Source organism: Gouania willdenowi, chromosome 5, assembly GCF_900634775.1.
Source record: "Gouania willdenowi chromosome 5, fGouWil2.1, whole genome shotgun sequence".
NCBI classification, from domain to species: Eukaryota; Metazoa; Chordata; class Actinopteri; order Blenniiformes; family Gobiesocidae; genus Gouania; species Gouania willdenowi.
Genome location: NC_041048.1, coordinates 36848653 through 36875641, shown reverse-complemented (window position 1 = coordinate 36875641; position 26989 = coordinate 36848653). Strand labels below are relative to the sequence as shown.

General features: G+C 36.9%; 1 protein-coding gene across 3 annotated transcripts in view; it reads right to left on the bottom strand.

The window, feature by feature from the left end:
* Positions 1–26989, bottom strand: part of sfmbt1 (Scm like with four mbt domains 1) — a 46715-nt gene that overhangs the window by 12219 nt on the left and 7507 nt on the right. For 2 of the 3 annotated variants that reach the window (XM_028447663.1, XM_028447664.1), the window contains exons 2-11: positions 18709–18768; positions 18539–18633; positions 16849–17092; positions 12274–12362; positions 11560–11812; positions 8403–8500; positions 7169–7270; positions 6810–6969; positions 5627–5709; positions 3332–3458 (exon numbers count right to left, since the gene is read on the bottom strand). In XM_028447663.1, coding sequence (XP_028303464.1) covers positions 3332–3458; positions 5627–5709; positions 6810–6969; positions 7169–7270; positions 8403–8500; positions 11560–11812; positions 12274–12362; positions 16849–17092; positions 18539–18633; positions 18709–18733 — 1276 coding nt within the window. In that variant the 5' untranslated portion in view covers positions 18734–18768. Of the gene's footprint in view, positions 1–3331; positions 3459–5626; positions 5710–6809; positions 6970–7168; positions 7271–8402; positions 8501–11559; positions 11813–12273; positions 12363–16848; positions 17093–18538; positions 18634–18708; positions 18817–26989 lie in introns of all 3 variants that reach the window. The other variant, XM_028447665.1, reaches the window with a different exon arrangement.

The following is a 26989-nucleotide window of genomic DNA, read 5'->3' as shown; positions in this document are numbered from 1 at the left end:
CATACTTTGGGATTTTCAATCAGTACAAATAAACTACTCTAAGGGCTCTACTTTTTATTATTATTATTATTATTATTAATAAAGTTTTTTTCTTTTAAAAAATCAAGTGGAATAATGAGTAATATGGCAATGAATATACCCTAATATGCATGTTTTGGGACAATATCTCACATTTACATCCATGCAATTTTTCACCATTAGCGTGTGGGAAAATAGATTGAAATGTCAATTATCATGCAAAATATGATGCATTATTAGGGCTGGGAACTATATTGTGATTAAAGATTGAGATTGAGATTATTTTGGCAAAATAGAAAATGACAACAAGGCCTATATCGAGATACATCTATATTTTTCAAACTTGTTTTTATTTAGACAATCACACTACAAATAACATCATAAAAGTATTTATTATCATTCATAGAGTACAGTCAAACAGTGTCCTTTACAATTTGAACATATTTCTGAGATCTATATTTGTATAGCTTATTTTGTATTAAAATACTCATTTTAGGAGTCGCTGCTTTCGTTACTTCTCAGAACAGCATGAAAAGCACAGTTAGATGATCACTGAGTGCATTCTAACCCAGACCCTCCCCCAAACAAGCCACACTACAGAACTCACTCACATGTGCTGTCCCTTAGAGGAGAAAAAGCCAAAAGTGGCACATATTGTACAGCTGTTTGCTTGTGTAGCATTTTTTATCAGCAAATTATACCCAGAATTGTCTTTTTGGTCAGACTTTATTGAGTTAAAATACTGGGATTAATACCGTATATCGCCATTTTGAGAAAAAAAATATTGAGATATGAGTTTTGGTTCATATCGTCCAACCCTATGTAATATGATGCGCTATAACTGAAACAAAAATAGCTATATGGCATGAACTAAACCTTCAATAATATATTTTGGGACAATATTATGCATTTACATGCAACTTCCCACTATAAAACTGCTGGCCTAATGTGTAGCAACTTTAGCAAACAAACAGACGTCAAATCTTGTGTGATTTCAGCGTGCGCATTCCATACAAATATAGCAAAGAAATATGAAATTAATAACAATAGTTAAGCATGTCTGGGATGCATTCAGGAAGTTTAAAGCCAGTAATGATTAGCATCAAGAATTGAGATTCCTACTTTTGTCACCCAGTCCGCCGACCGGAGGAAGAAGCCGCCGAACACCAACGAAGAAGAATCCACCGGAAGTGTTTGCGTTACCGCGCCATCATGAACAGTGTGTGGCGGAACTGTTTCTGATTTTTTCCTGAACCTGCTGCTAATCTGGTCTGGGTTGTACAAGTTGTTCTTTATTGTATGTTTGATAGCACAGTCACATGTTTGAGTACCTGCAGCACCACACACTCAGGATGTGTACATGTGTTCTCATTAGGTTTTCCAAAATAAAGCTCTTGTGAAAAGAAAATGTACCATATTTAAGCTTTACACCAATCTGATAGGCTTTATCGGATCGACCGATATTTTGCATTTTATGTAATTAATGTGATCGGCTGTAATGTCTTAATTCGCCTATCCAATCCATGACGTCATTGTTGTGGTGAAATTTACTGTAGATGCTACCATTGCATTATTTTATCTTCTCATTTACACCAAAGACTTGTTTGCTTTACGTGACACGGTTTTATTTCACTCACATTTGTCCACAAAGGTCAAAACCTCTCGGTTGGAGCGACTTCTTCCCCAGTTTACTGGCTCTGAAAACAGGGGCAGCATCTGCTGTGTGTGTGTGTGTGTGTGTGTGTGTGTGTGTGTGTGTGTGTGTGTGTGTGTGTGTGTGTGTGTGTGTGTGTGTGTGTGTGTGTGTGTGTGTGTGTGTGTGTGTGCACGCGCTTGCTTTGTTCAGCCTGAGCATGTTAAAAGAGCTCCCGTTTACTTTCGCTTTCATACGGGAGACTTCTGTCCATTTCAGGGCGGTGGTGGACACAGTAGCACGTGTGTGTGTGTGCGTCCCACCTACCTAAGAAGTATTCTGTTGTATCTGTACATTACTTGAGTATTATATTATATACTTTTTACTTTCACACCACTATTAAATAAATAATACAAGTGGGTAGGACTAGAAATGTTTTACACTTCTTCTTGCCCCTTTTGAACATTAGTATCTTTAATGAGAAGATTATCAAAGATGCTTTTATTTAGTCATTATTATTATCCTGCTATATCACATCCATTCTGTGAATATTGAAGTCAAACACCCTGATTTAATGTATTATACTGTATGTGCGCACACCTGGATCCGCATTGGTGATTCTAATGAGCAGCAGTGAATCCTGTGCCGTTTCTCAATTCTAAGTATGCACATCTCGTACTTTTGAACTCCTGGGTACGGACTTGTGGGAGCAAACTTGGAGAACGCTCTTGCGAGAGTGCGCAAGCGCGGACTTTGCATAGTCGTCGTTTTGGGACAACGCAAACTTCCTGACATCGTTGTGCGCAACAGTGTGAAGTATGTGCACTTCACTGTAAACATCAAAGAAAATAATATGTATCACTGAGTAGATGTCATTGTTGTAAATATTCATTATTTTGTGAAGCAATAAAACATTTGGTGATAAATTAAAAACAAATGAACAGAAATTCAAATACAATAAACATATGTGTGTGTTTGTTTAATATATTGACAGTCCCTATAAATAGCTAATGTGGTTATGGCTAATTGGATGGCCAAAAACACCTATGACAAAAACCATCATCTCTCAGTAAACAAAAAAGGCTTACATCAAATGTTTTAACTTTTACTGATTTTTAGAGCAAAAGTGGACATTTTGACTGAAAAAGCTGCTAAATGATCCTAAATGCTTCACCTCCCAAAGAACTCAATGGGCTAACGGGCTAATCACGTCACCAATGATGTCATTTCAACATGGCGGCACACAGTGTAAAGTAGTACCAGTTTTAAAAGGAAATAAAATGAATATGGTGCAAAATAATGCATTTTGTTAGGCATAGATCATCTAATAAGGATATTTTAAAGGTTTTAGGCCACATTTGTAAAAACCACGTCACTGTTTTGGTTCTGTTGTCAGGATGCGCGATGTTACGATAAATTATACATTTGTTTAAAACAAATGTTAATAATCATAATAAAATCATTCTTATGTGTTCAAATTTAAGACTTTTGAAACATTGATTTACGAAAATCTAATTACAATTAAGGCTTTATTTTTAGATTCATGCATGTAATGCCTTTTAAGACTTTTTAAGGATCCACGGGAACCCTGTACTACTGTTTGCCTATCATTTCTTATCAGTAAGTCATTATCACAAGCAGGCTGTTTATTTTACTCTCTCATTCAGGCCATAATCTCACCTTCCAGGTTGAGCCATACGTATTGACCTTTGACCTTGGTGACTGTAGCCACGTGAATGTTCTCTGGTGACAGCGGGTTGACGGCCTCTAGTTTCATGGCCTCTTTGAAGCCGTGCTCGCTCTGATCCTGGCAGGTGGACGGAAAGTGGAACACAGTCACTCGTTATAACAAAAACGACAGAGAAACACAAAGGAAACTTCAGTCACATGGAGAGAATCTATTTCATTAAATATAACAAGCACGTGTCTGTCATTACTATACCGTACTTGCCTGTATTCAGTAGAACAATGTCTCCATGTGGTAGAGAAAGAACCAAAGCCATGTCACTCATTTATACACAGAATAACCACATGAGTTCAAACATCGGTGTGAAGCTACACTGGCCTTTATTTGACTTCCAGCAGGACGTTGATAGTTTCACTTTCAATTCAGCTTTTTACACACTGGGGTTCTTTTGTAATTAAGCACACATACAGTATATTTTAAAGGCATTGGTTTCGATTCACATCTGAATAATCCTACTTCCAATAAAGCCTGGCCACTAGCTACAAGTGATAAATGTAGACCGTCTGAAATTGCCTTTATATAATTATCCTGTTACTATTTTTACAAGTATAAAAAGAGTAACCTTTAGTGTGTGTCATTTCACTGTTTTATGAGCACATATTTTCCCTCTTTCTACAATCTTTTTTAAGACGGATCAAATAAATAGTTAATAAGTCAGTAAATCTGATAATTCTAATATTAACATTAATCAAAACACTTTGTCGACTACCAATCTACTTTAAAGATGGCCACGACATCAGGATATAAGGATCAGAAAATATAAATAGAATGTTGCTTAGATAACGGATGTTATTTGCTAAGTATTTGTTTATTTAAGTAGAAGATGGGAAAAAAATGTAAATGGCTTCTTCCAGGTCATTTCAACAATGGCCCACGCACTTCTGTATAAAAAAATACATAAATTTTTGCTAATTGTTGCGTGATTACTCAATTGGCACAATGTACATTATTTGTTTGATTGTATGAATACATTTTGAGATAAGTTCGCTAAATGATGACACCTTTGGAGCTATTTTGGGATTTTTTTAAGTAGGGTTAGGGTTAAGGTTTTGGTTAGGGGCAGGGTTGGGGTCAATTACATTCTTCAGTTACAATTACATCTTTAATTATCCATGTTCAATTACAATTCAATTACGATTACGGTGACCAGCATTTTTTTCTAATTACAATTAAATTATTTGTCCTCAGAAAGTAAATTACAATTATGTTCTTAATAAACAAAAAGACAATTACAATTGATCACAATTATTGAGCCTGAAATAAATAAGTTAACTTTCCTCTTGTGTTAGCTTCCTGTTAGCATCTCTAATGATAACGGGTCCTAAATCAGCTGTAAAATACACTAAAAACATTTATCTATCATCAAATATCTATTGGTTACCTTCGTAGACTTCCTAATCAATGAAAATAGTGGTTTTAACGTTTTTGATGTTTGTGTCGGTATACGCCTAGATTTAATTTTTTTTAAATAGTAAAATGTGGGAAATCTTGATATGAAACATTCTTAACTACATATGTATAAATAGAACTGTAACACGGTTCCTGTTTTGCATTAAATTATAATCGACGATTTTTTTTTCAAGGCAATTACAATTACAAAGTCAATTATCTAAACTCAATTGCAATTTAGTCACGATTATGACAGCAACAGATTTTTAGAATGATAATGAGGACATCATTGTAATTAACTATCAATTACGCAATTACATTTATAAATGACCCCAACCCTGGTTAGGGTAATGAACGACACTTAATGACAACCTTCATGCTAACGGGGCGACTGTGGATCAGGTGGTAGTGGGCCGTCTTCTGATCGAGAGGTTGGGGGTTCGATCCCAGTACCTGACTATGTGTCGAAGTTTCCTTGGGCAAGACACTGAACCCTAAGTTGCTCCCAGTGGTCGACTAGCGCCTTGCATGGCAGTTCTGTCCCACTGGTGTGTGAATGTGAGAGTGATTGGGTGAATGAGCTGATATGTAAAGCGCTTTGAGACTGCTTCAGTGTGGTGATAAAGCGCTATATAAATCAAGTCCATTTACCATTTAGTCCATGACAGGTGTCATGTCATAATAATAACAGCCTCAAAACTTCAAGTAAAGTGTTACAAATTTTTTAAATTTTTAAGTAGAGGAAGAAATGTAGAAGATGAAGGTAAAACAAAAAACAGGAAAATAAATTATTTAACAAACACAGATACATCTAAGAAAGCCATTTTGTTTGAACTTACAGCTGGAAAACAGTGCTGTGGAGCAGCCTCAGCCTCACACTGTTTCAGGTAGTCTGCCCAGTCAAAGTCTGGACCCTGGTATCCTGCACAGGATTCAATAACAAAGAAAAGAGGTATAAACAGTGTTCTCGCCAGCGCTGTTGAAAGTAGCAGCTCGCTACGTTCAGATTTTGATCCCCGATGGAGCAATGGCGCCCCCTACGTTGTCTTTCTAACAACGCCATTGTTTTTTCCTTTTTTAATCTGCATCGTCACAATAAATGTTGCACACTTGGACACAAAAGGCACTTCCAGGCATGCACGGGTTGTTTAAACTTTCTTTTTAATCTGCAAAACTGAAAAACACATACATCAGCCTCACCGTCAATTTAATACAGGCAATCTGCTCGGATGCCTCTGTCTTTACCCGAGAACCCAGAGGACCCCTGCCGCCACTTAGCTGCCCCTGATGCTGCCTGTGTACTTACTCCGCTTCGTTACCGTAATATATATATATATATAAACAGTGTGCTTCACGGCTCATTCTACATGCATGTGCGCACAGACGTGAATACCGTCTGATTGAAACGTGTTTGGACTTAAAGAGACGTCGTCTTCATTCTGGTCGGACAGGTTTGGGCCGTGTTCTCTCGGGCCGGGGCTTCTTTTTTCGGCCAGATTAAATGTGTGCATCCACCGCGTGTGCTCGCGTGTACGTATGTATGTGTGTGTGTGTTTGTTCCAATATTACTGCAGGTCCCACATAATACCTCATTTAAAAAAAAGCTCGTCTTGGAATCAGTCTTTTGAATAAAATATGATTTATTGTCTCTACAGTGTGGGTGAGCATTTATTAGTGGAGGATCTATATATATATATATATATATATATATATATATATATATATATATATATATATATACCTGTATATACATACCAAGCATGAGTAACGGCCTAACTACATTCATCAACACCTTCTCCAATTCAACACATAACTTTTAGCTTTAAGGTAAGGCTGGAACAAAGATTAAAAAAAACAAAACCAAACCCAACTTTAGGTTTACTTTACTAAATTTGGCCCTCAGAGGAATACATTATAAAATTGTCCACGATCCCCCTATGCAATGAGAAATTCCTGGTGAGAACCCAGATAAATAATAATGATAATTTAAAAAAAACAAGCAATGTGTGTCCCTGAGCTAACCTGGTGGTGGGCAGAGGGGAAGCCCATTTTTGAGGCTCCACTGAACGGGGAAGATCCCAGGACTGTCTCTGTGACACAGGAAGGAGCGCCCGGGACCGTCGGACTCTTCAGTACCACAAAGGTCATCCATTGTGACCAAAAAGTACTGCTCATTAAACACCTGAAAGACACCAAAAGGTCATATGTGCTTCTTATCAGGAGCCTTTTCCACTAAAAACACAAAGTGTGAAATCTGCCATCCACCCATGATGAATGTTGGCTATTAATAGTTCAACACTTGTGATTGTACAATAGCACAAGAAATAAAACATGTTGAATAAAGCTTTGCATCACAGAAGAAAAGGAAATAACTGCGTTACCTTGGTAACAGTAGCTGGCCTGATGGAAATAGGAGCTGCAGGGTCAACAGCCTCCAGTTTCATCCCTTCTTTGAAACAATGGTCAGCAATGGCTGGCTGATCCTGGGACAAAGGCACGCATAAATACAACTATTTGCACATATTGCATTTTTTTAATGAATCGTTTGTTACTAATGCTTTAAGATGGTTTTTCCAACAGCTGAAAAGAAAAGATGTCAATTAAAGTCTTAAAGGGGCAGTATTATGAAAAAAAAAATCACTTTCTAATGGTTTTGCTACAGTGATATGTGTCCCTTTAGCCTCATGCAGAGGGCCAAAGTTGAAAAGTTCTGTTTCCTCCCTCCCTTGTTATTCCACATTTTGTAAAAAGTCAGCTCCAAACGGGCGGCTTGGATTTTCCCCCAATATGACATCATAAGGGGGAAACTCCTCCTCCTGACAATCCTGGCTCCTCCTACTCTATATAAGAATGTGAGCTCCTCCCTCTCAAACTATCTCACAGCTAAAACAAACACTGTGGTTAAATATAGAATATACATTATACTTTATTCTCATATATGTAAAGCTACATACATGAAATGTGTTCTCTGCATTTAACCAGCAGTGGGCAGCAACGGTGTAGAACCCAGAGAGCAGTTCCATTTTTAGTACCCGTTATATCACCTTGTTTCACCTTTGAGATGATCTGACGTGTTTGTGACCCAATGCGACGCAGCGGTTGGACTAAACAGTGGACTACCATCATGAATGAACTATTCCTGTAATAAGTAGTGGAGAGCATGACAAGAAAGTGACGTAGCAGCTCCGGTGAGTGTTTGAAGAAGCTGACTCAGCTGACTGACTCTGCTGCTGCCGTACCCACACCATGAAACAGTGTTTGTCTGACTCACAATCACAATAGCCGCTTAAATAGCCATGTGTTTTACTGTAATGTGCAGTTTTTTGGCTGAAAACAATAACAAGAGTGGTGGATAGCAGAAGACAATCGCTAGTGATCAGCTGTTGTTTGGAGTCAGTGTCTATAGACACGCCTACTCATGAATATGCATAAGTAGGCCCCAAAACAGCCTGTTTTTAGAACTGCTCAGAAAGTCACTTTTAAGAGGGCTAAAACTCTGGAAAACAGGCGAGTTTGGGAAAATAGACCTCAAATACTACGTTGTTGGAGTTCTTAGAAGAAATGGAGATGGGTGAAGAATAGCATAATACTGGACCTTTAAAGAAGAACAAATACCTTCATGAATTTAGCTGTCAGTGCCTCGTCCTGAGATAGGTCACTGATCCTCTGTCTCACCTCCTCCCACTCCACGTCAGTCCTCAGCCCCAGCAGCTCTGAATCCATTCACACAGATCAGATGAAGTTAAAGGAAACGACCTACGGTACAATCCAGCCTATTGTCACCTCATGTCTAAACCTCTATTTCCATGCAGCCACTTTATTAAACACAAAATAAATCAGCTCTGCTCTTCATAACTTTCAAAACACAAACTTTTCCTCATGTGTCACAAAACTCCAAACACATTTCCAAACCTTTTGGAATTCCAGCAAGATTATTTTTCTTTTCTTTTTGAATAATATGTTAATATGTTAATTCAGGGGCTAAATAGGGACCAGTTTGAGCTTAAGTGAGCCACAGAATTTGTGTGGTAAAAAGAGCAAATCCAACATTATGTTGATAATAAAGTATGTGAGTACATCATTCCCTGCAGAAACTTCACTTAAATTTCCCTGATTAGGAATTTGGGGAAATTTTGTGGAATCATCTGAGGAAGATTTGCACGAGTTCTTTCAACAATGTGAGATTAAAAAAGACTGTCGTCATGTGATATAAGAACTGAAAAACTGAGCTCTGCAAATATCGTGTATTTTAATTTATTTTTTGTATTTGGAGGGGCTGAGATATCTACAACTGAATTAGTTGGTCATTTACAAAATATCTCGTGTTTTTTTTATCATTTTTTTTCTGGAGCGGACCAAATTTGATGCTTTAAAGCAGGGGTGTCCAATTCCGGTCCTCGAGGGCCACTATCCAGCATGTTTTAGATGTTTCCCTCTTCCAACACACCTGATTCAAATGATTAGGATCGTTATCAGGCTTCTGCAGAGCTGGATGAGGAGTTGATCATTTGAATCAGGTGTGTTGGAAGAGGGAAACATCTAAAACATGCTGGATAGTGGCCCTCGAGGACCGGAATTGGACACCCCTGCTTTAAAGGGCTGGATTTGGTCCCCGGACCTTAAGTTGACACGTGTGTTAAGGTTTAATTTATTTAGACAATAGTTCCTCAGGAAATCCACTTTGATCTCCTGACATGTTTCGACTGACAAGAGCCAGTCTTCATCAGAGGCGTCTGCTAATCACTTTAATGTTTCCTTTTGAAGTTTCCTTGACTTCCGTGTAATAATTCCCAGAACATTCTTTTTGTCTTCTTTAGGAAAAATATGTTTCATTTTTTCAGACAACTGTTCGTCAGGAGATCCACTTTGATCGCCCGACATTGCAATGATGTATCCTTTGATGTTTCCTTGACTTCCAGTTGTCAGTCGAAAGATGTCAGAAGATCAAAGTGAATTACCTGAGAAACTGTGGTTCCTATTATTATCCAAACCTTTAAGATACAGGCGAGCGATACGACAAGCTTAAATCGTGAGGAACGCAGGGTTTTTGTAGTTAGTTTCGACATAAACTAACATCAAAGCTACAAGGTATAACCAAAGTAAAGTCTTAAATTTAAGTAAAAGCTTTTCATATCAAAGTGTTCCAGATGAGCCAGTTTCACAGTGCTATAGCCCGCATGTGACTATTAAAATGTGTATATTATATTACATAAACATGGCCTCCAAAACAGTTTATTCATGTTGTCTGTTTTTATGAGGGGATATGGTGTTTTGGGAACAGAAATGTTATACTTGGAAAAACTTATGGGGACACTTAAGGTGAACCCTACTTTTGCTGTGCATGTCCTGAGTTATTTTATGGTTACATAATGTCATAACAGATTTTGATCTTTAATAACAGGGAAAGGTACTTGGAGAGAACGGCTGTGTGGAGCAGACCTGTTTATCTGCTATTTACAACCAAGCGTAGATCAAATGCCCTTAAATTATATTTATTCAATTGGAGAATTGGAATTCTAGCAGTTTCATCACCAGGAGCGTTTCAGCATGTGCAGCTAAAGCACGGTTTTCCAACATTGGGGTCGCCTGAAATGTCTAGTAATAATAAAATACAGTTAAAAAAAAATTATATTTTTTAAATCCTAAATTGTTTAAAAAAATAATCTAATTAAAAAGAATAATAATAATAACTGAAAACTATGTATTACAACACATTTTTAATTAAATTCCACATTTTAATTTTATTGTAAAAATAGAATACAATTTATTTATTTATTTAAATTTTTATTTATCTATTTTCCACATTTAAAAAAAATACATGATAGATATACAGTGCAGGAAAGGACAGAAAGCCTAAATATTATATATATATATATAATATACTTTGACAAATATAATAAATCTAGTTAAAATAAAACACAATAGGAAAATATCTGAGCTGACACTTTACTTTGTGCACTGATACGGGCTACTCTGTATTTATAAAACAAACTGATCAAAAAACTAATTTTAGAGAAAAAAAGGCTCCAGAAATTTGTGATACAAAAATGTGATCACGACAAGAAAAAGGTGGGGAACCATTGAGATAAAGCTAAGAAACACAAGAAAGTGACTTGTGACCAAAGCATATTTTTATGCAGTTATTGTCTGTTTTTCTGCCCAATGATAATGATGAATATGGGATTTTTGAGTTTAGGATGACACATTTTTTGGTCAGTTGTTCGAGATTTAACAAAGTAATTCTAAATTGTAGTTTACAATTTTTCACAGACCTAAACTAGGGCTGGGTGATGTGGACCAAAATTCATATCAATATTTTTTCTCAAAATACTGATATACCATATAAATCTTGATAATTTAATTTCAAATTACATCTGACCAGAAAGACAATTCTGGGTTAAATTTGATGATCCAAATGGCACACAGGCACATGTATTAACAAACAGCTTCACAACATGTGCCACTTTGGTCTTTTTTTCCTCTTAAGGACAGGATGTGTGAGTGAGTTCTGTAGTGACTACTAAAACAAGTATTTTAAAAGAAAAAAAGCTATAAAATATGTATTTATCAATATAGGCAATTTTTATATCCCCAAAATAGAAAACTCGATATATCCTGAATCTCAATATATCGCCCAGTACTAAACCCAACCAATAACTCATGGTCCAGAAACCAATGGTTTGGTCTTCATATATTTGACCTCTTCCATCTGATTGGTTTATCAGCTAATTAAACCCATTTCCTTTGTTTATCAGTTAAATATAAATCTGACCTGATGGAGGCTTTAGGGTGCAGCCGTGCTCCTTGGCCCAGCCGGGTGGGTGCAGGCGTGGGTGGAGGTAAAAGAGCCAGAGGGTTGCAGGTGTGCCCGTGAGGCCTTCCGTGCCCAGCAGACGCAGTTTCAGCCTCCCACCGACGTTCTCCTCCACCTCAGCAGCCCAGGCCAGCCCAGGGTCGGCGCCGTCCTGGAGCTCCACGTAGCAGCCAGAGCACAGCAGCTCCACGGGGTCTCTGCCACGCTGCGGCTGCACAGCAGCAGAGTTAGGGTCAGGGTAAGGGTCAGGGTGGTAAAGGACTTTGTAGAGGGAAGAATATGTGCTGCACAGGGTTGGGGTCAATCAAAATTATAATAATAATTATGGCATAATTATAATTGTAAATTAAAAAATGTGTCGCTGTCGAAATCGGAAGAAAATTGGAATTTAATTTAGATAATTGACTTTGTAATTGAAATTGCCACAAAAATCCTATAAAAAAATGTCAATTATAATTTAAAGCAAAACTGGGGAACCATGTTACAGTTCTATGTACAGTTCTACACATATGTAGTTAACAATTATTAAAATATGTTTCATATCAAGCTTTGCCACATTTTACCATTAAAAATGAAAATCGATCGTAAGAGATGCTAGCAGAAAGCTAACACAAGAGGAAGGTTCACTTTTATTAGGTTATTCATTTCAGGCTCATTATTTTTTGGCCTTACCAACTCCAGCAGACTGGCCGGCGCGCTGCACTCCTCAGCCAAGGCTTTCTCCAGCAGAGCCTCCCAATCCTGGTGCTTCTCACGCACACCTGAGCAGAACCAAGCACTCATTATATTTAGAGTTGGGTTCAGAAGCATCTCCATAATTACCATACAACAAGCTAGGAATCTATCAAGTCCATGTGATGGACAATTAACCACAAAGTATTCCATAATAGTTCACAAGAAGAGTCATTGTAAAAAGCCCAACAAGTTAAATTACAACTAGGCTTTACACCGATCTGATTGGCCGATATTTAGCATTTTATGTAATTAATAGTGTTGTGTTCAAGACCACACTATCCGAGACCAAGACTTGCCTGAGACCAGAATGCACCGAGACCAAGACAAGACCAAGACTTCCGGGAGCCGAGACCGAATCAAGACCAAGACCGAGACAAGCCGAGACCGAGACCAAGAGCATAAACTTTTTTTTTTTTTTAATTAAAAAATATATATAAATAAATAAAATTATGACAAGGTTCGACAGTTAAATAACATTCTCTCTTTAATTTTAGTTTCTTTTAAATACATTTGACAGAGAAAAAAGGTGCCTGGAAAAAAAAACTAAAATATTAAAACTACTACTGCTACTGATAAATTCACAGTTATTCTACATATTTGAAAAGAAGATTTTTATGTCAGCTAAATGTACAGCAAGTGTTTAAAAGCATTTCTGCCAAGAAATAACATGGTGAAACTAAATAAAACAAACCCAAATCCTGGAACAGTCATGTGACAAATCAATCAACAGTTCTTGTTGAGAAAGATTATTATTATTCTGGATACAGTGGAAACACAAACTATAAAAAATTGTTATATTGTGAACCTGTTTATATTGTAGGGAGGATATTATATACAAATATGTACTGTAATTGGAGTCTAAAGCCACAGGGACCCAGAGGCTGAGTAAGTGCGTCCCCATACTGCTGCACAGGCTGTATTATCATCAGTTTATCATTTTACCAGTTGTTAGAGCTTCTATCTTTACCAGGGAGAAAATATTTATTCATGGTGATTGTTTTCTGGACTTTTCACCAATGATTAGTTTCTATCTCTCTTCCGCGGTCCACACACACGCACGCGCGCATTTGGTCTCGAGACCAAGACCGGTCTCAACTACTACAACACTAGTAATTAATGTGATCAGCTGTAATGTCTTCATTTGCCGATTCGATGAATGACATCACTGTCGTGATGAAACTTTCTGTAGATACTCCCATTGCATTATTTTACCTTATATTAAATAAACTATTAAATAAATAATACAAGTGGGTAGAACAAGAAAAGTTTTACACTTCTTCTAACCCCTTTTGAACATTATTATTATTATTGTCTTGCTATATCACATCCATTCTGTGAATATTGACGTAAAACACCCTTATTTAATGTATTATACTGTATGTACACACCTAACGCTCTGAAAGACTCTCGAACTGTTTAAAAACTCCATAAAATATTGATCTGTTTTTTTCAATGGAATAAATTGTTCAATATATTAAAACAAGAGTAAAAATAATTTTTAAATGATAATTTGTAACATTGGTAACAGTTCTATAACCTGCAGCAGCCATTTCTCATCAGAATTTAAGCTTTAGAAGCTATACTGAAGTTATCGTTGTGTTTTTTTTAATTTGGCTTGGGGCAAGTTACGACAAATAAAAACAATAAATAAATAAATAAAACAATTTTTGTAAGTGTAAACAGGTTCCCTACAAACACAAATAAATTGAATACATCAACATTAGAATGTCTTTCAGTAATAACATTTACACATTTATTTTATACCATATATTTGTGCATGTGGATCACTATATTAGTCTTATTGTAAGCAATTAATTTATTTCCTCATTTATAATCAAATTATTTTCTAAAAATAAAAAAAGCACATGAAAAGCAAAAATAACTCCAATAGTGTTTTTACTGCTGCTGAACCTTTATTTTATTTTATATCTGATAATGAGTTATGTAAAGTTATGGTTCATAAATATCTCTCTGATTTCCTATAATTAAACCAGATCAGACTTGATAATTTAATAATTAATTACTAACAGGATATTTAGATGTAATAATCTCAATAGTTACATTAGTCTACTGGGGCCAGCTTTGTCTGTGAACACGTGAAATATAATTTTTTAAAAATTGCATTTCACCAGTTGGGACAGATGAATAGTGACATTAGTATTTATGCTAACATTTATTTCACAGACATGCGACATGTTTAGCTTTTAATCTTCCATACAGGTGTTAAATCTTTCCATAAGTAAATCTGTGGCTCTTTATGGTTTTATGACAGCAAGCTTTTTACTTGGTCGTTAGCGTTTAGCCCAGTCTTATGTTTCTGTGGATTAGCTTAGCATGGTTTAGTTGAGCAGGTTCATCTCTGTCATTGTGTTTCTGGGAACTTTGGGTGGGTCTGACGGAGGAACCTGGACTGGTTCACTTTGTTGGGTGGTTGTCTGGTCCGTAACCAAGTAGCGGCTCATTATGTATCACTGCATGGCAGCTTCAGGTAGGCTGAGACGAGCAGCGTCTGTCTGTGTGAGCGGCAATGACAGCGCGGTACAGAGAACATAAAGTTGTTGACAAAAGACTTGGAGGCAATTTTGGACTGTGAAACAAGGTTTTTAGAGCCATTCTTGGTCAAATTGCCTGTGGTCCTCACAAATTTCCGACATAGGAATTTACAGTTTCTATCGAGATGACATATTCTTACCGGTGGGATGTTTTTGACAAGATATCTCCTGCTAATCACATCCGTAATGTGCATACAGCTCTGAGTACAGATATGTAGAAGGTGAGATGAGCCACTCCTCATGAAAAACAGCTTCATCCACAGCTTGAAAAAGGAGATGATGACGTAACCAACAATTGTCGACAAATACATTTGTCAGTGACTTATTCTGTTTTCGATTTTGGTCCACAATGTCAACTAATCATTGCACCTTTAGTTGAAGCCATCCTCAGCTTCGGGGTTAACTCTTTGCTTTACAGCAGTCATTGAGTACGACATGGGACTCCGGTTTATTTCAACAACTGCAACCTTTATTTTGCCAATGACTCAAAAACGGCAAACAGCTTATAATCAATCTGCTCCGGTCTCACACACTCCCTCACTCCACACACTGGTCGAGCGACCAGCACATTCATTCACAGTTAAAGGGCCACATACCCACACACACACACACTCTGACAACTAAAGTTATGTTCTGGTCCTGCATGGAAATTCTTCAACTCTTCCACTCCCTCACAGTCACAAGGCTGCGTTTAGGTCCCGAAAAATGGTACCGTTTGATTTCCCATGAATCTGTATCAGGTAGTACCTGAAGGAGTTTGGTCGGTACTTTAAAAAAAAAAACAAAATCATATGATGGGAATTTTTTTTTTTAAGTTCTGTGATCAGCTCAGAAATCCTGATTGTGTAAAGCCTAGTTACAACAAAACATCTTAACATTTCTAAATAAAAGTCATGAATTTTAAATCTAAGAAACTGCAGAGTTATCCGCATCTGGCTGAAGTTGAAAGTCTACCATGTGGCATCCAAGGTCAAGTTCTTCAAATTAAAAATCAGTTGTTATGATTATGTTCTAAAACGGAAAAAGTAATCTGACTCGTTTTTCATTCAGTCCAGTCATTTGACACCTGGTCATGTTATCCTGTGACTGATGACTTAGAGCTTCATCCGAAGTGTGTTTTTAATGTGCTGTGATGAACAAGCGGTTCAGATTATTATGTCTGCATTCAAAACTGAAAAGGCTCTGGTACAGAGACAGTTTAGCTGATGGTGTATTAGTTTTTAACTGGTGACATGTCAAGGCAGAAGCGTTACACCTCCATCACTTGGCTGCGTGGAATTTTGTGCAAAGGAGATTTGCTGTTTGGTGATAAATAAAGGTTTCACAAATAATATTTTGGAACCATATCACACATTTCCATGGGAGTGAAGAGGGTCAAAAGCACGTGTCAAACTCAAGGCCCGGGGGCCAAATCCGGCCCTTCTGCATCCAATTCGGCCAACAGAAGACAGTAAAAATACCAAAGAAAACATTAATTATTGTGTAAATTACCAAATAATTTAGTTATATATATCTCAAATTCACCAATTCAATGAAACTCCACAATATTTTCACTTATTGAATGCAGTCATTTTTGATCGCAAATCATGGAAATAAATCTAAAGCTTTCAAAAAATCTTCCAATTTCCTCCAAAAAATTGTTACAAAACCAAACATTTTTAAGTGAAGATCCAGCAGGGACTGGAATTGAAAACTAGGGCACAACAATGTTAGAAATGCTCCCCCCCACGTAAAATCTGCAGCCCACTTGAGAACAAACTAAACCGTATTCGGCCCCTGAACTAAATTGAGTTTGACACCCCTAGTCTAAAGCGACATATGGAATGGACATTTTAAAGCTCTCGCTAAGAAATCTTGTGTCCCATCCCATTTCTGTAAGTTTCCTATATTCCTAGATTTTGTCCTGAGAGTCAAACCAGAAAGAAGTGTAAATTATTTGTGGTATGGAGATGAAAACAACCTTGAGGAGGCCTCATGGTCTTGCCGTGCTGTCGGCTCCAGCCCAGAGCGTGGAGGTCTGCCGTCATGATGTCACACCAGAAGTCGGCCCGCCGGTCCTCCTGGTGTCCCTCGTAGCGTAGCAGCAGCAGCTGGCCACATGTGGTGATGATGTTGGCCACCCAGTAAGGGTTGTCCACCTCTGAGCGAACACACACTTCCAGTTTCATACCTGGAGTCAACCCACTCTGTAAGTCCTGGTCCACCTGAGACGATACATCACCACTTCAATACCACAATATCTTTAGGATTACACAGCAATTCTAGTGTTGTGTTTCAGCCAGGGTTGGAGTCAATTATAATTGTAATCGTAATTGACAATAAATTACAAATATGGAATATTTATATTTGTTATTGATTATAATTGTAATTGTGCAACTGATAATTAATTACAATTAAGGCCTAATTATATTTCAATTAAATTCAACTAATTACATTTGTAATTGATTATAATTGTAATGTGCAATTTATAATTAATTACAATTATAACCAAATTATATTTTAATTCAATTAACTATATTCATAATTGATTATAATTGTAATTGGATAATTTATAATTAATTACAATTATGGCCGAATTATATCTTAATTTAATTAACTATATTTGTAATTGATTATAATTGTAATTGTTTAATTGATAGTTAATTACAAGTATGGCCAAATTATATTTTAATTCAATTAACTACATTTGTAATTGAATATAATTGTAATTGCGCAATTGTTAATTAATTACAATTATGGCCTAATTCTATTTTTAATTATAATTTTAAAAATCTGTTGCTGTCGTAATCGTAATTGAATTGTAATTGAGTTTAGATAATTGTAATTGCCATTAAAATTCTATAAAAATTGTCAATTATAACAAAACTGGGGAACCATGTTACAGTTCTACACATATGCAGTAAACAATTATTAAAATATGTTTCATATCAAGCTTTCCCACATTTTAACATTCAAAAAAGATATAAATCTCGAGGTATACTGACACAAAAAAAGCTCAGACGCCCACACCAAAAATATTAAAACCTATATTTTCATTGATTGTGAAGCCTAACAAGGTAACCTTAACAATTGGACTTTAAAAAAAAAAAGAAAAACCGTGATTGCACTGATTTACGTCATATTTGTTTAGACCAGCAGAGGGCGCTGGTAACCCAGTGGTCGGTTGGCATGCAGATATCTTGCAGTGAAGAAGAGAAGCTATGCTAGCAGACAGAGCTAATTGAAAAACGTGACTTTTACAGATAGTCAAGTAATATTACAGATATTCTTTCGGTGCTAAAGGGGTAAGGAATAATTTATTAACATGTTTAAGATTAGCAGACTCCGCCCGCCGCCTACACTTGTGGTTAAAAAAAGTACTGCAATTCAATTTTCAGAAAATCAATATCAACCTATGAATCGATTTTTAACTGCCTTACGATTAATTGTTACATCCCCAATTGTAATTGAACTTTAGTAATTGGGAACGTAATTCTAATTGACTTTCTCAGGATAAAAAAAGTTATTGTAATTTAATTGTAATGGGAAAAAATGCTGGTTACTGGAATCATAATTGTGTTGTAATTGAACCTGTATAATTATAGCTTAATTGTAATTGAAAAATGTAATTGACCTCCACCCTGGTGTCATGGTTAGAGTGCAGCACCCACATGTCTGAAGCTGTGATGGGGCACAGCCACAGCTCCGTTCTCCTCCAGGTAATCCTCCCAGTTAAAGTCCAGCACATCCTGACCAGAGTCTCCATCTGGAACTCACACAGATTAGGATCTTTGCTCCTTCTCCACTCACACACACACACACACAGACAGATGTTCATTACCTGACTCCAGCGTCCCCTGACTCATGCTTGGTCCTCCTTTCAGGGCCAAGACAAGGATCTCTGAGTGGGAACACAGAGGGGGAGGACGTTTAAAAAACTCCACACCGCCTAATGAAAGCACGATCAGGTGATTAAACAACTGTGAGTGCATACAGGTAAAGCCTCTATAATGTAACAGTCTGAGCAGAACAAACCAAACAGAAACAGTCATCTAAGCTTACTATGGTTGACATTATACCAACATCAGGCTGTGACTGACATCTCAGAGCAAACATCCCAGCTATCAGCGACAGACATGAAGAAAGGAGATGGACCTGTGTGGCTGGGTCAGACTGTAGCCACAGGACAAGCAATACTCAGCAGCTTTAGTTTACTAAATGACTCAAGGCCAAAAACAAAGGGATTGTCTTTGTTTAAATGTCTGAGTTGAAATCAAGTCAAAGGACCTTCATCTGGTTCTTCACTTACAACTTAAAACTGCTGGAGACAAAACATTTAAATTTTTAAATGCCGTTATTCCAAACACTGGTTGGAAATGGCACACACTGTACTATACACCATCGGATTTCAACCATTGGGAGGGCGTCGCCAGATGCCTTTAAGAATGTTGTCTTAACAATTTGAGCCAATTTTTGCTTATTTTTAAATTTTTTTCTGTAACTACACCAAACTTGCCATATTTTAACCTATTTTCATCGCTTTTTCTTGCCATATTTTTGCTCCTTTTAATGCATTTTTGCGACATTACTTCCATTTTTGACACTTTTCTATCAAATTTCAATGTCTGTTCTGCACATTTTTTTTTAACTTTCAAGACATTTTCACCACTTAACCCTTTCCATCACTTTTCCACCTAATGTTCAAGTTCAACCAGTATTGTCACTTCTAACCTCTTTCCACCATATTTCATGCTTACATTTGCCAATTTAACCACACTAACAATTTCTCATGTCAATAACTTTAAACTCTTTTTAACACTTCTTCTGTCTGTTTTTGGCCACTCTAATTTGCAACTTTTAACCAATTTCTGTGGTTTTTAAAATCCCATTGAACAATAAATCGAAGAATATTTGCTCAAAACAAAGAAATAATAAATTGGTTGGTTGATGATATTGTCTGAAAAGTTTAGCAAATTGCATTCATGTATAATGGGATGTTGAGTCCTGTAGACGGATGCATAGAAAAGTTTTTAGATCATACTTGATGTTATTTCTTGTGTTTGCCCCAAAAACTCTGCCAAAGTGACTTTCTAACACATTCCTGGTCTTTTTAAGGACTGGAGGTAAGAGTCAAACAACGGAAGATGTTTATTTTGGGGTTTAACCAAAAAGATCCAAATCCAGCCGAAATTGGAAATGTGGCAGAGCAGGGATAATATCGGGAACTAGGGATGCACCGAAATGAAAATTTGAGGCCGAAGCCGAATAAAATATGAAATACCGAATATGGTTGTTACGTTTTTCACTATTCTTTTTTGAATAGTGCATAAATATCCTAGAATACATTTTAGACATGTTTTTTAAAGAATGTAAATGTTTTATTGATTATTCTGACATTTTTTAAATATTCCAGTGGTCTTTGCTTTTAAAAAAAAAAAGCACAACAAAGTTTTTCATTTATATTAGCCCTTCAAAAAAAACAAAACATGCAACTAAAAAAATGCTAAAGTGCATAAAAGGGGAGGTTTGATGAAAAAAAATCACTTTCTAATGGTTTTGCTAGTGATATACATCCTTTTAGCCTCATTCAGAGGGCCAAAGTTGAAAAAGTTCTGTTTCCTCCCTCCCTTGTTATACCACATTTCGTAAAAAGTCAGCTTTAAAAGGGACAGTTGGATTTTGCCCACGTTGGCAGGTGACGTCACCTAACACGCTTCCTAGAATGTGAGCTCCTCTCTCTCTAACAGCTAAAATAAAGAGAGCGGTAAGGAGAGAGTCTGGCTGTGTTTGTGTGTGAAAAGGAGGAGCTGTTGCTCCAGCTGTTCTGGTCCTGCAGCAACGCGCACACACTTTTCCGACTAAAAATCACTGCACGTTGTTTGATTGCATGACACGCTACTATTAGGCCTTGCTTTTGACTCACAAAACCGAAGGCCAAATGTTGCCTTTTTTGCAATATTCGGCCGAATATATTCGGTGCATCCCTGTCGCGAACAAACCACAACAAAGCCAATCAATGTCCTCCTCGCAATGAAACAAAAATGCTGGTCAGATTTAAGTAAAAACACTTCTTTGTATCCATCTAAGGGACTCAACATCCCACAATGCAATGTCAACCAACTGAGTGTTTACAGTTGAGATGAAAACCAACTTTTGAGCAGCAATTTTAACCATTTACATCTTTTTTCCAAGCAAATGATCTTCACTTTATTGATCTATGAGGCTTACACTATGTCTATACCTGATAAAAGATTTCAACTCCAGCAGCTTTAAGTCACACACACACACGCACACAACTCATCTCATTTCTTTTCTTAAACTCTTTTATGATTTAAGAAAAATCATAGTAAGTGGTTACTATTCCAAAAAGAGTGGTTACTCGTCATTTCGTTCCCCAATAGAAAAACTCAAACCACTTTTTGACATGAATACAAACTCACATCAAGTCTCACTGACCCACAGTATTAAAGAAAAGCAGATAAAACGGTTAAATACAATAAAAGAGGAGGTAGTAGGACAGAGAAAGAAGGCTGTATGGGATGCCATACACCATGGCTCTATTCAGACGCCCTGTCAGGCCCGTCTTTGTCAAATCTGACGTCTCTATTAAAACTGGGGTCACCCTCAGAAGCGACCCCCTCCCCACCGCTGGACTGCCACCGTGACCCCCGTGATCCACCGAGGGTCTGTGCCGCCTTTCAGCCGCGACCTGGCTCCCAGACTCCCTGGCCCTCTCCCCCCTCAGGATAAAACACACACACACACACACACACGAAGGCCTTTTTGTCCCAGGGTCACACTCTTAACACAAGAAAAAAAAAAAAAAGAGCAGTGACGATGGCAGGGAGCAGAGCAGACTGGATTTAAACTGAAAACTTTTTCGTTCAAACCACATCTCTGGCATCAGGACAAATTATTAATGTTATTAGCAAACTACAGCCTGTTCTCAAACACATTTAATACAATCTGTTGCATTTTTAACCTAAGATAATAAAGATTACAGTAAACCAGTGGTACCCAAACTGTTCCTATTCCCGTACCCCTTCAGATATTTAACCTGAAGCCATGTACCCCTACTCCTGCATATTTAAAAAACATAATAATGTAATGTCATATACAAGGTAGCTCTACAGTGACATTTGTCCCTGAATTTTACCAATCCTGTTGAGGAACAAAAAAATCAATAATAATCTGTAAGCAAACAAGAAAACATCTCATTCAAAATTATCACTTGTTCGATTTATTTAAATTATTAGCCTACTGACATTTTTGATGACAATTGCTTTTTTGAAAGAAGTAATCTACCAAACATTTGTTTAATGAACTAGTGATAGACCGATACATATACATATATATATATAAATATTATGTATATTATCGGCCGACATTTGCGTTTTTTACGTGTATCAGCTGATGCGGGCTGCTGCGTTTGCCGTTCCACATCATTTACAGAGAGCAGAAATATGTTGTTCTTGTTCTACATCACCTGTTTTTAATATTTTTCAATTATTTTTTACTTGTTGTCGTTCTACCTCACCTTTGTACATTTCAATAAAAGTTGCTTTTTTAAAAATTGAGACTTGTAGCATTTTTTATCATTGTGTAATTTTCATGATGTAAATTGAGGGAGCAAAAGTAGTATCGGCTCCAAATATCGGCTCAAGAAAATCAGCAGTCTGTATCAGTCATCGGATGGAGAAAAAAAAAAATCGGTATCGGCATCGGTCCTAAAAAAATCCATATGGGTCCATCCCTAGATTGAACATATACTAGTAATACAACATGTTCATCTTTATCTTTATTCAGGTACCCCCCATGACAATATGTGTACCCCTGGGGGTACCCGTACCTCACTTTGGGAACCTAGGGAGTATAGCAACATTAGACTTTTACTTTTTAAATCAATCTAACTTGTAATAATAATTTGTAACACCACAATGTGAAGCAGGTTGGGATGCTGCAGAGGAAAATAGTATTTTTCCACAATTGTTATTAAAGTTTGTCATTTTCTATTTCTCAGTGTGTTTGAAGTCCTTATGTTGACATTGTTACAAATGAAAAAGTTTTTTTTGTTTTGCTATTTGTCTATGTATTTATTAAGTTAAGGGTCAGAAACGTATGATTTGTATTCTTCTTACTGCTCCTTTCCAATCATGGAAATGTTTCATTTGTACTGTGATATTATTTGATGCAATAATCTATGTTGGTTTGCATTTTCATGAAAGGAACAAACTGATAAATGTATTGTAATCAGTTGTGTTTATGTTTAGTAAATATCCTGTGAATAATAATGTTCTTAGTTCATATATTAACCAACACAATGATTATGGGCTGATATATCAGATATTTGCCTTTTAAAACCCCAACTATTGGTATTGAGCCAAAAATGGCCATATTGATCAGGCTCTACTTTTGATTAAAACATTTTTAAAGTTTTTGACCAAAACCCCAAAAGTTTAACACAAAAATCCTTAACTTTTCTTTAAATAACTTTACTAAAAAATATTCATTATGATTATTATTTATTTATTACGTTTTTTTACATGTACAAAATCCTATTCAAAATAAAAGCACAGGATATTTATAATTTCTTGCCCATGGCCCAATGAAAATGGGTTTCAAAACCACCAGTCGCTTTAATGCCTACCACAGCTGCACGTTTTTTTTAAAGCTGAAGTGGTGCATTGAGAAAAAATCTTGAGACATCTGTCTGTAAAGCCCATTGTCAGTGTGTGTGTGTGTGTGTGTGTGTGAGAGGTGGAGCTTCATCGTGCAGCAGCTCACAGTGCACAAAGCCTGGGCTCAGACAGGAAGAAGAAAAGCAACTTCCCTGTGTTTCACATACAGTACCGGTAAATGGTCTGTGCCGTGCAGCACACTGACTGTTGGAGTCTGAGCTGCACCAGTCGACACTGACTGAACCTGAGAGACAAAAGGAGCCAAACTGTGTGCAGCGCCCACACAGAAAGGCACAATCATTCTCACCATCCAGGGAGCCATAACCAAAAAAAAAAAAAACACACAAGTACAACCTTCAAGTTCCTGGTGGCAATAAACCACATACCTGTACTTCATACCAGGGATGGGCAACTTTTATCACAATGGGGCCACAAAAATGTGATTGTACCAACAGCTTTAAGAATAAAAACAAATCAGAGCATTAACGCAGGAAAGAACAAAGGGTTTTATCTTTGTTTGTTGTCTTTTTTGTGTAGTTTTGTTGCTGTTTTCTGAGTTTTTTGTCACTGTGTGTTTTTGGATTTATTTTGCATTAGAGCTGGGCAATATGTCTTGGTTCAAGATATATCGAGCTTTCTACGGGGCGACCGTGGCTCAGGTGATAGTGGGTCGTCTTCTGATAGAGAGGTTGGGGGTTCGATCCCAGTACCTGACTATGTGTCGAAGTGTCCTTTGGCAAGACACTGAACCCTAAGTTGCTCCCAGTGGTCGACTAGCGCCTTGCGTGGCAGTCCTGTCCCACTGGTGTGTGAATGTGAGAGTGATTGGGTGAATGAGCTGATATGTAAAGCGCTTTGAGACTGCTTCAGTGTGGGGATAAAGCGCTATATAAATCAAGTCCATTTACCATTTACCATTTATTTTGGCAATATAAAAAATGACAATATTGTCTATATTGAGATATATCCATCTTGTTTTGATTTATACAATCACACAGTACAAGTATTTAATATTATTCTTGGAGTACAGTCAAACAGTATCCTTTTGAGATATATGTTTTATTGCTTATTTTATATTAAAATATGCGTTTTAGGAGTCGTTGCTTTCCCTACTTCTCAGAACAACATGAAAAGCTTAGATGACTGAGATGAGTTTGCATTTTCTGTATTCTATGAGTTGATCTGTGTGTTTTTGAAGTATTTTTGTCATTTGGGAATTTTTTTCTGTCATTTTAATTATCTGTGTTAGCATTGTGTGCATCTTTGGACTCATTTTGTATATGTGTTGTTGTTTTGTGTGTTTAGGTGCACGGTTGGTTTGTGTGTCTGATGTCCTTATGTGCATTTTATGATTCTTTTGGTTGTTTTTTTGGAAAATGTGCTGTGTTTTTCTTGCTGTTTTTAGTCATTGCATGTGTTTTTGGAGTCATTTTGTGAATTTCTGCTGGCATTTTCTTTATTTTATGAGTTAATATGTGCCTTTTTTTGTATTTTTGTCATTTGGGATATTTTTTCTGTCATTTTTAGTAGTTGTGTTAGTATTGTGTGCATCTTTGAACTCATTTTGTATATGTGTTGTTATTTTGTGTTTCTGATGTCCTTATGTGCATTTTCTGATTCTTTTTTGTGTATTTTTTGAAAATTTGTTGTGCTTTTGTTGTTGCTCTGTAGAGCTGCAACTAACAATTATTTTTAAAAACGTTTATTCAGTTAATAAATTCATTGATTAATCGATGAATCTGATTTTTTTTAACAGTTTATCTATAAAGCACATTTAAACCCTGCTTAAGCTGAATAAACTGAAAAAAAAGTCTCTCGCGCACAAACGCTCACGCACACAAGTCACATAAAAACATTGGCTTGTGCGAATACACAAACACTGGCGCACGCATATACACACAAACACTCATGCACGCACACACAATCACACTCGTGCGCACACAAACACTAGTGGTGCGCACAGACACAAACACTGAGCGCACACACTAACACTTGTGGTGCGTGCACAGACACAAATGTTATTGTGTGTGCACACACAATAACACTCATGCGTGCACACACAAATATTCATGGTGCGCACTGCGCACAGACAAACACTGCGCGCACAGATACAAACACTTGTGGTGCGTGCACACAAACATTTTGCACGCGCACACAAACATTTTGCACGCACACACAAATGTGTGGAGTCTGCGGACACACAAACACTCGTGCACGCACACACAATAACACTCGTGCGTGCGCACACAAACACTCTTGCGTGCACACACACAAACGCACGGATTCCGCAAAGACACAAACACTGAGCGCACACACAAACACATGTGGTGCGTGCACACACAATAACACTGTGTGCACACACACAAACACGCGTGGTGTGCGCACAGACAAACATTTTGCACACACAAACACTCGTGCACGCGCACACAATAACACTCGTGCGCAGACAAACAAACACTAGTGGTGCACGCACACACAACGCTCTGCAGGTGAATCAACGGTCAGTGACATAAATCCCACAACGTAATGAATCAACAACACTTGTTGCCAATGCTTTTAATAGTTGATTTTTATTGATTTTATTGATTGGTTGTTGCAGCCTAATTGCTCTGTGTATTTTTGTTGATATTGTGTTTATTATGTTGGGCTTCAAATTATTTCTAATTTCTTGAATTACATTTTTTGGTGGATTTGTCATGGGGGGGCCGCACAGAATTAGACCAAGGGCTGCATGCGGCCCCTGGGCCGCCAGTTGCCCAAGGCTGCTCTATACAATCAGTGGATTTTTCCTAAAAACAAAAACACAGCTTTTAGTAGAAAAAACCTAACCTTGAACATGTTTCTTAGATTTGATTGTGGCATTAACACCAGAAGGCAGATTAGTGAGCACAACTTTTTTTTTGGCACCTTTAAATATGAAGCAAACGTGAGATGAATGTAAATCTGTGCTGCCAATGCATTATATTATAAAAAGCCGTTTTATGAGGCTGCTTCCTCACCAACACCATAAAAGCAGCTTCTTATGATTGTGATAAATCAGGTGTTTAAATAGCAAATTGATTCTGTTTTTAATTTCTGCAGATTTTCAACAGACAAATATTTCCTCTTAGAATTAGAAAGCAACAGAAAAACAATCAATCAATAATAAACTGTTCAAAACAAATTGTGTGAGGTCTGATCAAACTATAAAACAATGCATTAGAAACTAGAATAAAGGACTGGTGACTTATGTCTTTTTGGAAAACCCTTTGCACTTTTTTAAAGAAATCATTCATTTTCTAGATTATTGATTTTTTTTTTTAATTCTGTAAACGCTAATATTGCAGAAAGTTTAAATTCTTGCTGCTGCTCAAAGAATCAAAACAACCAAACCACCAGTTTGATGCATTGACAATTTCATCAGTTATGTGAGATTTAAAGGGATTAATGCAGGATTTTGGTGCA